Source organism: Rana temporaria, chromosome 1 (genome assembly GCF_905171775.1).
Source record: "Rana temporaria chromosome 1, aRanTem1.1, whole genome shotgun sequence".
Classification (NCBI taxonomy): Eukaryota; Metazoa; Chordata; class Amphibia; order Anura; family Ranidae; genus Rana; species Rana temporaria.
In genome coordinates, this window is record NC_053489.1 from 77846519 (window position 1) to 77860538 (window position 14020).

Genomic DNA, 14020 nt, shown 5'->3' on the forward strand with positions numbered 1-14020 from the left:
CCCTGGCATGTCATTTTTTTTTTGGGGGGGGGTACCTAGTTGATAGGTACCCAGCTTCCACTTCCGCTCATGGCGTAGCTGCGCTGAGTGGAAGTTCTCCTCTCCCCTCCCTCCCTGCAATCTGCAAGAAGATTGCCCAGCCATTCAGGACGTGCAGCATGACTCGCGCATGTGCAGTGCGCACCTGGCCGCAAGCCGTCAAAGCCGTGTGCCCACACTTGCATTGCCGGCACTGTGGGGAGGAGGAGAAGCAAGGCTTTAAGGCAGCCGCATCGCTGGAGGACAGGCGAGTGTTTAATTAATGTCAGCCGATATACTTTTTGTAGCTGCTGACTTTTAATAAGCACAGAAATGGGTGGAACTACGCTTTAAGTTCCCCTGAACCAGGGGGTCCCTTTTCAGTAGAGCCCCTCACCTAGTACTTGTTGGCTCAGTTTTGGCTGACCATAAGGAGAGGGAGTCCACCAGGCTTTTTGACTAGGTGGACCAAGTTGAGCCTTTCCCTTGCCAGGAGCCTGGTGTCCTGGGGGGTCAGGGTAGAGAGTCCTTCTACTTCTTCAGGAGGTGGACTAGAGACACACCCTTAAGTGCACTTTTTTGGTGTGCGTTTTTCTTTTAACCCCTTCCCGTTGCCACCTCCCAGATCTTTAAGACCATATAGGAGGCCTCTTGGAGTTACAGCCCACCCGCCAAGAGCCTGCATACGGATAGTGGGAAGAGGTTAAAGTAGAGTTCCACCCAAAAGTGGAACTTCTGCTCATCTTATTCCTCCCCCCCTCCGGTGCCACAATTGGCACCTTTCGGGGGGAGGGGGGACAGGATACCTACCTGGCTACACTGCCAGGTTCCCCTACCCGCAATGGCGGCGGAGCACCTGATGGAAACATCAGCTACGGGTGCCGACATTGCTGGACTCCAAGACAGGCAAGTACAGTGCCTTGCGAAACTATTCGGCCCCCTTGAACTTTGCGACCTTTTGCCACATTTCAGGCTTCAAACATAAAGATATAAAACTGTAATTTTTTTAGAAGAATCAACAACAAGTGGGACACAATCATGAAGTGGAACAAAATTTATTGGATATTTCAAACTTTAACAAATAAAAAACTGAAAAATTGGGCGTGCAAAATTATTCGGCCCCCTTAAGTTAATACTTTGTAGCGCCACCTTTTGCTGCGATTACAGCTGTAAGTCGCTTGGGGTATGTCTCTATCAGTTTTGCACATCGAGAGACTGAAATTTTTGCCCATTCCTCCTTGCAAAACAGCTCGAGCTCAGTGAGGTTGGATGGAGAGCGTTTGTGAACAGCAGTTTTCAGTTCTTTCCACAGATTCTCGATTGGATTCAGGTCTGGACTTTGACTTGGCCATTCTAACACCTGGATATGTTTATTTGTGAACCATTTCATTGTAGATTTTGCTTTATGTTTTGGATCATTGTCTTGTTGGAAGACAAATCTCTGTCCCAGTCTCAGGTCTTTTGCAGACTCCATCAGGTTTTCTTCCAGAATGGTCCTGTATTTGGCTCCATCCATCTTCCCATCAATTTTAACCATCTTCCCTGTGCCTGCTGAAGAAAAGCAGGCCCAAACCATGATGCTGCCATCACCATGTTTGACAGTGGGGATGGTGTGTTCAGGGTGATGAGCTGTGTTGCTTTTACGCCAAACATAATGTTTTGCATTGTTGCCAAAAAGTTTGATTTTGGTTTCATCTGACCAGAGCACCTACTTCCACATGTTTGGTGTCTCTCCCAGGTGGCCTGTGGCAAACTTTAAACAACACTTTTTATGGATATCTTTAAGAAATGGCTTTCTTCTTGCCACTCTTCCATAAAGGCCAGATTTGTGCAGTATACGACTGATTGTTGTCCTATGGACAGAGTCTCCTACCTCAGCTGTAGATCTCTGCAGTTCATCCAGAGTGATCATGGGCCTCTTGGCTGCATCTCTGATCAGTCTTCTCCTTGTATGAGCTGAAAGTTTAGAGGGACGGCCAGGTCTTCGTAGATTTGCAGTGGTCCGATAGTCCTTCCATTTCAATATTATCGCTTGCAGTGCTCCATGGGATGTTTTTTTTTTTTTTAATCCAACAAAATTTTATTTAGTTTACAGAGGTACAAGGTATACAAGGTCCCCTTAACATTGCGGGGAAAGATAAAGATCTGCAGCGAGACAGCCACTTACTCAGAATCCATCTATGAACAGGAGGTAAACCCCCCCCCCCCCCCCAGCAAGTCAAACATTTCCCTCCCGACAATTGGCTCAATGCCCACCTCACCCAATATTAATGCCCAGAAGCCTGTCCATCACCAGGTCCACAGGGGCCAGACCCGGCACATCCAGCCACTTTGCCCATAACTTCTCGAATTTTTGGGCATTACCCCTGTGTTGATATATCACCTTCTCCATCCTCAGCACTGTCCCAATGTTATTGATCCATTCAGCTAGAGTCGGAGGAGCCTCGGCCTTCCAGTGAACCATAATAAGCTTCCTAGCTTGGAACAAGACCCTTTGCACCGCCTCCCTGTCCATCTCCTCCCATTCGTACTCCTCCAGAGCCCCCAAGAGACAAGCCCTCGGGTCCTGCGGAAGACTCCATGGGATGTTTAAAGCTTGGGAAATCTTTTTGTATCCAAATCCGGCTTTAAACTTCTCCACAACAGAATCTTGGACCTGCCTGGTGTGTTCCTTGTTCTTCATGATGCTCTCTGCGCTTTAAACGGACCTCTGAGACTATCACAGTGCAGGTGCATTTATACGGAGACTTGATTACACACAGGTGGATTCTATTTATCATCATTAGTCATTTAGGTCAACATTGGATCATTCAGAGATCCTCACTGAACTTCTGGAGAGAGTTTGCTGCACTGAAAGTAAAGGGGCTGAATAATTTTGCACGCCCAATTTTTCAGTTTTTTATTTGTTAAAAAAGTTTGAAATATCCAATACATTTTTATTCCACTTCATGATTGTGTCCCACTTGTTGTTGATTCTTCAAAAAAAAATACAGTTTTATATCTTTATGTTTGAAGCCTGAAATGTGGCAAAAGGTCGCAAAGCTCAAGGGGGCCGAATACTTTCGCAAGGCACTGTATCCATTTCTTAAAAGCCAGCAACTGCAGTATGTATAGCTGCTGGCTTTTAATATTTTTTTATTTATTTATTTTGGCGGAACACTTTAAAATAAGCATCCTTATCCTGGTGTGTTAATTTTGCGAATTGAGCCAAACAACAGATGTAGATAGCATACAAAAAAAATGTATAGGTATGTTTTCAGACATACATGGGCCTATTAGCGAACTGCCTGAAGAATTGACACCAGAGAAAACTGAAACCTATTTCTCGAAAACAGAACAGTTTAAATACTCGACATTTAAACTGTTGTTTATTGTTTCACATGGAAATTGGTAATGCAATTACAACCTTATCGCAGCCCATAAAATTTTATGAAACCAACAGTAATTTCATTACAAAGGGACAAATATTAGACCTTTCTTCCTGTGACGCCTTTAAGTTGCACAATGTGGACAATAGGCCATTACTGGGAAAATCTCCCTTCTCTCCGGCTGCTCCTTCTCAGAGCTGGCAGCTGTAGAAGAGTTAGCATTCCAGCAGCCATTTTCAATCCATCAATTCTATTTTTACATGCAATGGGACACAAAGAAGTAGATTTTCGCCAGCTGATAATGAACACGAGAGGAGACATAGGAAAGTAGAGGAATTTTTCCTTAAAGGTCCACTTCTCTCAGGCAGGACAATTCAGCCTTCTGACTTCCCCACTAGCCAAGTTCCTATACTACTGACCTTCAAGCTGAACCCGGCTCTCTGTTCTAAACACCATATGTGGAAAGACCACAATCATGGCCTTAGGATGCCATTTGCCATGTGCATGGAGACTTTCTGTTGAGGGCCTTTTTGGGAAGAGTTAGATCTTAGCACCTTTAACAAGTACCAGAGCTTCGTTCTAAGAACCTCCCTGAGTGGAGGTTAAAGTGGTTGTAAATCCTTGCATACATAGGCGTGCACATGGGGTGTGCCAGGGGTGCCTGGGCACACCCTAATCACCCTATGCAGCACAAATTCTCCTGGCTACCCAAGCTCTACCCCCGCAGCGCTGCTGGCTTCCCTCTGTCCCTCTATCAGGGGTTTGTTTAAACCCCTGATATTTCACCAAAGTCCCACAAGGGGACTCTCAAAAGAATTGTAAAAAAAAAAAAAATATATAAACTACCGACACTATCCACTGCTCTGCTGACACCGCCCTCTGCCTTTGAGCTTTGGGGTGCACACCCTAATGCAATAAGGCTGCGCACATCTGTGGCATATACCCAGTGAAGTGACTGGCCTCCGAAGATACAGAGATTAAATAAATCCTCCTACATAAGTTGTACCTCTATCTGCTCTTCAGCCGTCCAAAATGTATAAAGCTTTTATGCGAGTTCAGAAAAGGGGGCGGAGAGCTGAAGTTACACATGGCAGATCTCAGGAAGGAGAGCTCCGAGAGCTGATTGGAGAGAAAAGACACACACAGGAATAGAGCTGAGTCTGTCAATCACAGGCTGTGTGCTGGAGATCCCTCCAGTCACATTTTTCTCATGGTGTCAGGAAAACTTATCAGTAGGGACTCGTATAGATAACAGAGGAACGATGCAGCAGAACGAAATTACATTCCGCTCTGGATTAAGACAAGTACACACTATGGAGCATTGATGGTCCACAGGAAAAATAGAAATGCAAGGCATCTTTTTTTTTATTTTATAAAAGTCCCCTTTCACACTGGGGCACAGGCGGCGGCAGCAGTAAAGCGCCGCTTTTAACCCCCGCTAGTAGCCGAAAAAGGGTTAAACCCACATGCAAAGTGCTGCTGCGCTTTACCGGTGGTACGGCCACGGTGCCCATTCATTTCAATGGGTAAGAGCGGTAGAGGAGCGGGGTACACACCGCTTGTTCACCGCTTCAAAGATGCTGCTTGCAGGACATTGTTTAATGTTCTGCCAGCGCACACCGCTCCAGTGTGAAAGCCCTCGGGCTTTCACACTGGAGTCAAAGGAGTGGCTCTTTTAAGGCACTTTGAAGGCTCTATTTTTAGCGTTATAGCGCCTCAGTGTGAAAGGGGTCTAAGTGATCACTGCATATAAGGTGGGGGTAGAGACTGCAGCAGGGCGTGTCAGGAGGAGGCAGAAACAGAGCAATACACAGATTTCACCAGTAAAGGGGGCGTGTCTGACCACTGGAGGAGAGGCAGGCTGTGTTCTCAGCACAGCCAGAAAACTGACCATGATGGGAAGATTGTGCTTCTATGCCTAGCGTTGTCCATTTGAAATAGGAAAGCAAGCAAGACTGGCAGGATCACCAGTTGTTTCACACAAAAGGACAAAATACAGAAAGAACAGGATACTTTTTAACACAAGTACAAGGTACAACATACACGTATAAGTAATATGAAATGCTAGGGGTAAAAACACTCAAGAAAACGCGGATTGGCTCCTATTCATAAGACAAAATGTAACCTTTAGCACACTTTTCATATATCAGGCACTATATAATGGATAAAGCAAATAACACGTGGATAAGGAGTCTCCTAGATCACGTATAATATAAGATTAGCAACAAACATCATCCAAGACTCTAACCTTCATGCAAGATCAACACTACTACTTAGTTTAGATATTCCTAAAGCTTTTTATACCGTCAGTTGGTCCTACTTAGACTCGCTACTCCCTAGATACGGCATAGGAGACGAATTTCTACACGGATTTAAAGCCTTATACCACGACCCACATACTCGTATTAAGCTCCCCGGCCATAACTCTGAATTTTTCCCATTGGGCAGGGGCACAAGACAGGGCTGCCCCTTATCCCCTCTTCTCTTTGCTCTTGCTATTGAGCCCCTTGCTTGCGCCATCCGTAATAATACCAACATCAAAGGGTACACAAAAGGTTTGAAAGATTTTAAACTAAGTCTCTACGCAGACGACGTCCTCCTGTTTCTCACTGACCCTTTAATTTCGCTACCTAACCTAATCAAGACTTTAGATAAATTTATGCCTAACCCTGAGAGGTCATGAAACGTATCTAAATGTTCTGCCCTCAGGCCCGGATTTCCCACAAGGCCACTGAGGCCAGGCCTTGGGGCGGCAGGGCGCCAAGGGGAGGCAGTGGCATGGAGTCCCCTGACGCCCGGAACATACATAATTAAATTATTAAAATAAAAATGTAAAGAATAAGAAAAATAAGGAAAATAATAAGAAAATTATACAAAAAAATTTAAAAAGTAAGCGACAAGCTACAAAAAAAAAGTGATAAAGTAAAAAAAAAAATTAACTAACCGTGCCGCCCGTTCTCCGTTGATTTGGGGGGGGGTTCGGTTGGCAGGGAGGGGGTGCATTGCGGAACCTGGCCTTGGGGCGGCAGGGAGAGCAAATCCGGCCCTGTCTGCCCTCCCAGTTAACTGCCCCCCTGATCTGACTGCCATATTAAAAGGAGAAATTTTCCTTTCAATGGAGTTCAGATTCCTTCCGATATTTAGGCATCCATATCACCCCGTCCTACAAGTCCCTATATCACAAAAACTACCCTAGATTACTCCAAAACATTAGAGATTTACTCAAATCATGGTCAGCATTCCATATGTCCTTTATGGGTAGGATAGTTGCCACCAAGATGGTTATACTTCCAAAACTACTTTTCTTCTTTAGAGCACTCCCTATCCAGGTCCCTAAAAGTACCCTAGATTCTATACAAAGAGATATAAACAAGTTCATATGGCAAAATAAAAAATCTAGATTTGGATATGCACTGATGTATAGATCTCAATCGAAGGGAGGGTTGAGTATGCCCAACTTATGGCTATACTACCTTTCAGCCAGATATACACAACTTGCACAATGGTATGCACCTTCCAGTCATATCCCTTGGCTAGAATTTGAGGAACAATCTGTCCTACCGTTCCATCTCAAAGGCCTCCTATGGTCCAAATCTATTAAAACTCAAAGAATGGGTCAACTTAATAAAGTAGTACATCAAGACCTACTATTATGGCACAGACATAAACATAAGTTTAACATCTCCTCAGAGATCCCTCCCCTAGCTTCCTTCTTAGGGGACCCTCTATTTATCCCCCCTGACCTAAACTCCAACCAATATTCTGTTTGGAAACTCCTCAATCTTTCTAACTTAAAAGCTTTCACTAAAAATAATACCTTTCGCACATTCTTAGATCTGCAAACAGAATATAAACTTAAAGATACTGAACTTTCAGACTACAATAATATCAAACTATTCTATCAAAAAAACTTCTCTCTCTCCCTCCAAACCCCCTTCACGATTTTTGAACGAATTTGTCTTACTTCACCCCGAGACAGGGGCTTGATATCTAGATTGTATAGAACCCCAAGGCCGTGTACACACGGGCAAACATGTACGATGAAACCGGTCCGCCGGACCGTTTTCACCGTACATGTCTGCCCGGGGATTTCTGTACGACGGCTGTACTAACCATCGTACAGAAATCCGCGCGTAAATAATACGCGGGCGTGTCCGCGGCGTCGCCGCGATGATGACGTGGGCGGGCCTGCCAGTTAAATGCTTCCACGCATGCGTCGAAGTCATTCGACGCATGCGAGGGATGGCGGGCGCACGGACATGTACGGTAGGTCTGTACAGACGACCGAACATGTCCGAGCGGGCAGGATTCCAGCGGACTGTTTTAAAACAAGTCCAGGAATATTTGTCCGCTGGGAAAAGGCCCGGCGGGCAAATGTTTGCTGGAATTCTGTCCGCTCGGTCCTACACACGACCGAACATGTCTGCTGAAACTGGCCCGCGGACCAGTTTCAGCAGACATGTTTGGTCGTGTGTACGGGGCCTAAATGAACACAACTTACCAGACAAAACACGCCAAATGCTACAATGGGAATCAGATCTAGATGAATCCTTCTCCACTGAACAATGGGACAGCATGACAAATAACCTACAAAAATGCACCAAGACAGCCTCTATTAGGGAATCTGCTATTAAACTCCAATATAGATGGTACCTCACCCCTGACAGAATTAATTCATTCTATCCTGCAACCTCTCCACTATGCTTTAGAGGTTGCCCAGTACAGGGTTCCCTTATCCACACCTTCTGGGAATGTACACACCTCAAAATACATGGCAACAAGTCAGTATCAAAATAGAACAGATAACAGGTAGAAGAATAGAACTTACACCTAAAATGTGTCTCCTTTTTTATCCTATCCCCGACATCCCTATAGCCCACACCAGGCTAATACACACCTTGCTCACATCAATACACTGGGCGATAGCTCTCAACTGGCGTTCCGCCACTGTGCCGTGGCCCCAAATTATGGATCGTATGTTATCCATCAAACTAGCAGAACACATACATCACACCCTATATGATACTATGAACATATACGACCAGAAATGGAGGCCGTGGGACCTATCTCTGTTGATTCATTGAATTAAGATATGAGCTTGCTCATTTTTTTTTTTTTTTTTTTTCATCTCCCTGCCATTAAAACTAATTCATTAAGCTTTTACATTACTGTATTATGCTGCCGAGTAGCCTTTTATACAAACCATAACCTATTTCTCTGCCTCTCGAATAACTGCTATGCATATTCCTCACTGCTTATGTATGTATTTTTGTACTCCTTGCCAATGTGAGTTTAAACTGTATTGAGACTTATTTTTCAATAAACCGTAAAAAAAAAAAAAAAGGATAAGGAGTCTCCTTGCAGCTCAGTACATAGAGCAGACGGCACGGTGCCTTTAACAGCATTATGATGATCATGTAACACAAATAGGTGAGCCCTTATGAACAAGCATTGTTATCTGTGTGCTCAGACAGTTGAAAACACAGCCTGCCCACACATTGCGGACCATTTACATATTAATTTAGGACCTGACAAGCTTTGTAGGAAAACCTGTCCCAGCATGCATTTGCCAACCCCAAACAGTAAAATGAAGTAAAAAGAAATGCAGGGTGTACTGCGTAAGCTGGGCCTATACAAACACTGCCGTTTTGTTTTCTTCAGTCTTGGGGAATGAGAATACTTTACATTTCCATTAGGATGCAGCACATTCATTTCAGTGGGCTACCCGACGTGTGAAAACACAAAATGAAGTGCATGACCCTTTTTTCTTATAAAAAATAAATAAAATAATAAAAAAATGTAATAAAAAAAAAAAAAAAAATCACACAATACCCATTGCAAGGTACTTTGTTACCATGCATCTTGGTGCATGATTTTTGTGCACATGTTAGCAAGGTGCATTGGGGTTTAAGGAATGGAACCGTCGTGCTTTTGTGTAGCTTTGCATGCCTTCCTCCATCGCACAAAATGTGAAGCGAGCTTAAAAAAGGGACCCGCGGTTGCAGAGAGCTCCTGGCCTGGTCCTGTACACTTGTTTTCCCTACAAACAGGCACCCATCTCACACACGTCCCATTGTTCAACACAACAGCTCATTATGATCTCAAGTGATGTCATGGCATTCTGCGCCGTATTGACAAGTGTCCTAAGCAAGGCTCCAGGCCCACACTGAGAATGTGGACGACTTGTCGCCTTATTATTTAAATGATTTAATTCCATTACAAAAGAGGAAAGTGTGACTCATTCTTTCCCTTTTTCTTACATGAATGCCATTAGTCAGTAAATTGCACATACAAAATGAGAGAATTAAAACTTCATCCCCTAAAGATGACGGTAACCCAAGCTTTAGACAACACCCAAATACAGATAACCGATTATTCCATCCAGCTGCGGAATACTCTGGTTATTGGTTAAAGTGTAAGTAAACCCGAACAATGAAATTCTCCTTTTTGGGTTATATCCGTTAAATAAGTGAAAAAAAAAAATTGCCCTCTGCCCGGGCTGCATATTTTTCAACTGCGCAATTTGTCAGTTAAAGCGGTGCCGTATCGCAAAAAAATGGCCTGGTCATTGAGCAGCAAAAGCCATTGGCTGCCGCTGCTGTCAATCAAATCCAATGACGCGGGGGGGGGAGGGCAGAGCCGAGTCATATGACTCATGAGCGTGCCCGCAAGGTAAACCCCTCAGGAGAGCTCTTCTCCAAGGGTGTTATCTAATGCGGGGAGTAGCCGCGAGCGCTGCCGAGGGACCCCAGAAGAGGATGTTCGGGGCCACTCTGTGCAAAACGAGCTGCACAGTGGAGGCAAATATGACATGTTTGTTATTTAAAAAAAAAATGATCCATTTGTATCCCTTTAAGGGCTCAGTCCCATCATGTACAGTGACCGATGCTTTTATTGCACTGGATCAAAGCAGGTCACTGCAAGGGCATATAGAAATCTATGGTTTTGTATGTGCCTCATTCACACAACAATGTTGTGTACCTTAACGTTGCAGTATGTTGTGTAAAGAGGGGGGGGGGGTTGCAGCCAGCCAACTAAGGACTGGTAAGCTGCAATATATAATTTTTGTTCTTAGGTTTAGATATGCTTAAAAGCTGGACTTGAGTAAAATCAAGTTTCTCTTACAGTTGGGCTCCCCCCTTTTAATTTATTTGGCTGGGACTTGATGTCATGCCAAAGTAGAGAAGCAGCCACACATAGGAACTAAGGTAGGTATATTGTAGTACAGGTATGGACACACCATGAACGTTTTTTTTTTTCCTCCAGAAATGTTATTTTTGGAATTTTAGATACAAAAAGGTGCTTAGAGGCAATTTTCGTCGACAACCTCAATGAGGAACTCCAAGTTCCAACTGGTCCTACCAAGCTGGACTTGTTTTAGTCTGTAGTCACCAAATATACTGAATCTGCCAGGTAACTGTTGGCAATAGTCTACCTTGCAAGGAAGAAAGAATTCTTTTGAGGAAGAACTTCCTTTCCTTTCTTTTTGTGCTGTCCTTAGCTGAACGCATGAATTTGATAAATATCCTGAGCAACCTATACTACCATGGGTGGTGACCATCTCCTGATGAAATCCGCTATGTGGGTGGTTATGTCGGCCCCATCCCACCTGACAGCCAATTTAGAAACTGAATGAGCTGGATGGAAAATTGAAGCCTCCACTCAGATATAATAAGCACTGAAGGAGATTTGTTCCTTTTCTTTGTCTGCAGGCTAAATGAAGAAAATCAAACAGTGAATGGCCAGCTTTAGGAACAGATACTACATCTTACATATTCTGATGCACGCTAGGGTCGCAGTGCTTTAGTAAAGTGAATTCCTGCTTCTACCATGTTTCTTAGAACACAAATGTACAAAGGTGACCATATTTCCGTATGCAAGATGATGAATTATACAACAACCCATTTGTATTGTCATCTTCAGCATTAATGCATCCACTTGTCACCAAGCATAAAATACATACTTAATACTCATGATCAGAGAGAATTTTCTGCTGTTAATTGTCGAGAATGAAAAACCAACATATGTGAGCAACATATTCACCTATCTAGAATATGGTGTTGGCATGAGTACTGTATGACCTACTGTATTTACTATGGGCACAAAACACTGCTCTAGGTTGGAAGCAAAACCTGAATCGTGTAGGTAGGATCTTTCAATTATAGTAATAGAGGCTCCTCGGGGTTGGATAACCAACATGTTCAATCACTTCTGCCTGTGTGTGCAGCATGTTCAATAGGCACACTTGAACTGCTCTGTATTCTGATGGAGTATACAGTTACAATTTTCTTTAGGGCTAATGTCCATGGGCGGTGTGGCTTGACGCTTTTGGGCACCCGAGAGGCACAGGTACATCATCCAGCCCGCTGCCTCCTGCCTGTGAAAATCAATGAGGCAGTGGAATTCCTGCATTCAGGATGTACATCCTTGAATGTATACAGCTTAAAGTGATACTAAAAGATTTTTTTTTTTTTTCTTAAATAACAAACATGTCATACTTACCTTCAGTGTGCAGTTTTTTGCACAGAGTGGCCCCCATTGTCTTCTTCTTGGGTCCCACAGTGGCTCCTCCCCGCAATAGATAACCCCCTCTGGGAAGCTCTCTCCTGAGGTTACCTTACGGGCGCACTCCCGAGTCATTCACTTGACGTCCATAGCCGTCGAGTGTATGACTCGGCCCCGACAGCTGCGTCATTGGATTTGATTGACAGCAACGGGAGCTAATGGCTGCACTGTGATCAATCTATCCAATGAAGAGCCAAGAAGCCTAGGAGAGAGCGAAGTGGGATTGCACCCACGGACATTCGGGGCTCAGGTAAGTAAAAAACAGGGGCTCGGGGGGGCCAGACACTGCAAGGTGTTTTTTCACTTTAAAGCATAGGATGCATGAAGGTGAAAAAACACGAGGGGTTTACAACCCCTTTAAAAGTGATCTTATTCTATGCATTGAGATAAAAAAAAAAAAAAAAAAAAAAAAACTGTGCGCAGCAGTGCCTACCACCCCCCAAATCCCCAATACTTACCTTAGCCCTATCGCGATCCATTGATGTGCAGTCGCCAGGGACTCTCTCTACTCATTGGCTGAGACAGCAACTGTCAATCACAGCCAGTGAGCCAATGAGGAGAGAGAAGGGCTGGGACTGAGCTGCAGCTGTATGTGTGGATAAGCACACAGAGAAGCGGCTCGGGTAAGGGGCACCCGGCAGGAGGGAGGGGCCAGGTGTACCAACAGGGGACCGGAGAAGAGGCAGATCGGGGCTGTTCTATACAAAACTATCGCACAGAGCAGGCAAGTGTAACATGTTTGTTTTTATTATCACTTTAAGATGAGAGTATCACTCAAAACCCTATCCTGCTCCCAGCAGTTTTCAGACAATCATTGAGTTTGACGGGCTTCTGGCAGTGGACTCTACACTACACCTGTGCCTCCTGGTCACCCAAAAACATAATTTTTTGCTGTATCAGCCAATCCGCCCAAGTGCATAAGCTCTTTGATAAGGGGCATCTGTAAATAAAAAAATGTCTAGCTTTGACCAAGGATGAGTAAAGCCCTTCCTATATTAGGTTACCTATAGGTACAGTGAATATCTCCTAAACTTGCACAGTTTAGGAGATATTCACACTGCGTGCAGCTGGTGATGTCACCGGCACATGCACTCTGAAGGGATGGCATACCTGTGCCATCCCTTCAGAGCTCCGTGCCACAGTCCGTGACTCCTGGGTGGGCGGTGACGTCATTGTGGTTTGGCCAATCAGACGGCCGAAGCATGTGAACCCGAAGGAAGACCGGATGATGATGATGATGATGATGGAAACCCGTCAGCGTGCCGCTGGAGGGCTTCGTTCTAAGGGAAGTATTTCATAATGTGCGTTTTTTTTTTATTATTAAAAGGTGCAGTTTTACGATCACTTTATGACCTCTCATCTGAACTTTCTCTCCCCTGATGCTGTAGCTCTTAACTCGTGTTTGAGAGCTTGCTCCTGTGATAGTGTATGTGAACCGTATCAGCTGGGCATTTCTTAGCAAAGTCCTAATCACAAGGCAGGACAGGGAGATGCAACCCCTTGGATTTTTCCAACCAGGCTTCATAAAGCATATGCATGGCCTACACCTATAACAGGGGTATTATTCAACATTGGTCAGAGCTGCACAGTTTGTAGATAAAAACAGATGCCCCCTATCTGCATAGGCAGTTTTTTGGCAAAAATTAGGAACTAGGTCTTCAAGATGCGACCTGAAGGACGCTCCCGTTGTCTGTAGATTCAGCTACTTACTGAGCATATGGGCACAGTGAAGCCTACTGTGTAGAGTACTGTGGAGGTGACGGTACTGTCATGGAAGGGATACTTGATGCTGTCGTCATTACAGAAAAACCCTCTCTGATACGGCTTTTTTGTGATCAACTTTAATACGCCCAGAGGTAGGCCAGCTGTAGAGGGAGAAAAGAGAAATTAAGAAGCCTGGACTACCAATACCAGATGGAAGAAAAAAGCTACTGCGGTGTGCGCCAAGGGAAACCCATGCAGGTGACTCATTAATAAAAAATTCAAGGTATTCCAGGGCATCTACTATATATATATATATATATATATATATATATATATATATATAAAATCGGTGAGGGCAGGTTAGT

General features: G+C 44.3%; 1 protein-coding gene across 1 annotated transcript in view; it reads right to left on the reverse strand.

Annotated features, from left to right (window-relative positions):
• PLPP1 (phospholipid phosphatase 1) overlaps window positions 1–14020 on the reverse strand; it is a gene marked incomplete in the record, with an annotated part of 175336 nt that overhangs the window by 99321 nt on the left and 61995 nt on the right. The window contains 1 exon segment of the mRNA XM_040339452.1: window positions 13662–13816. Within this exon segment, the coding sequence (XP_040195386.1) occupies window positions 13662–13816 (155 nt within the window).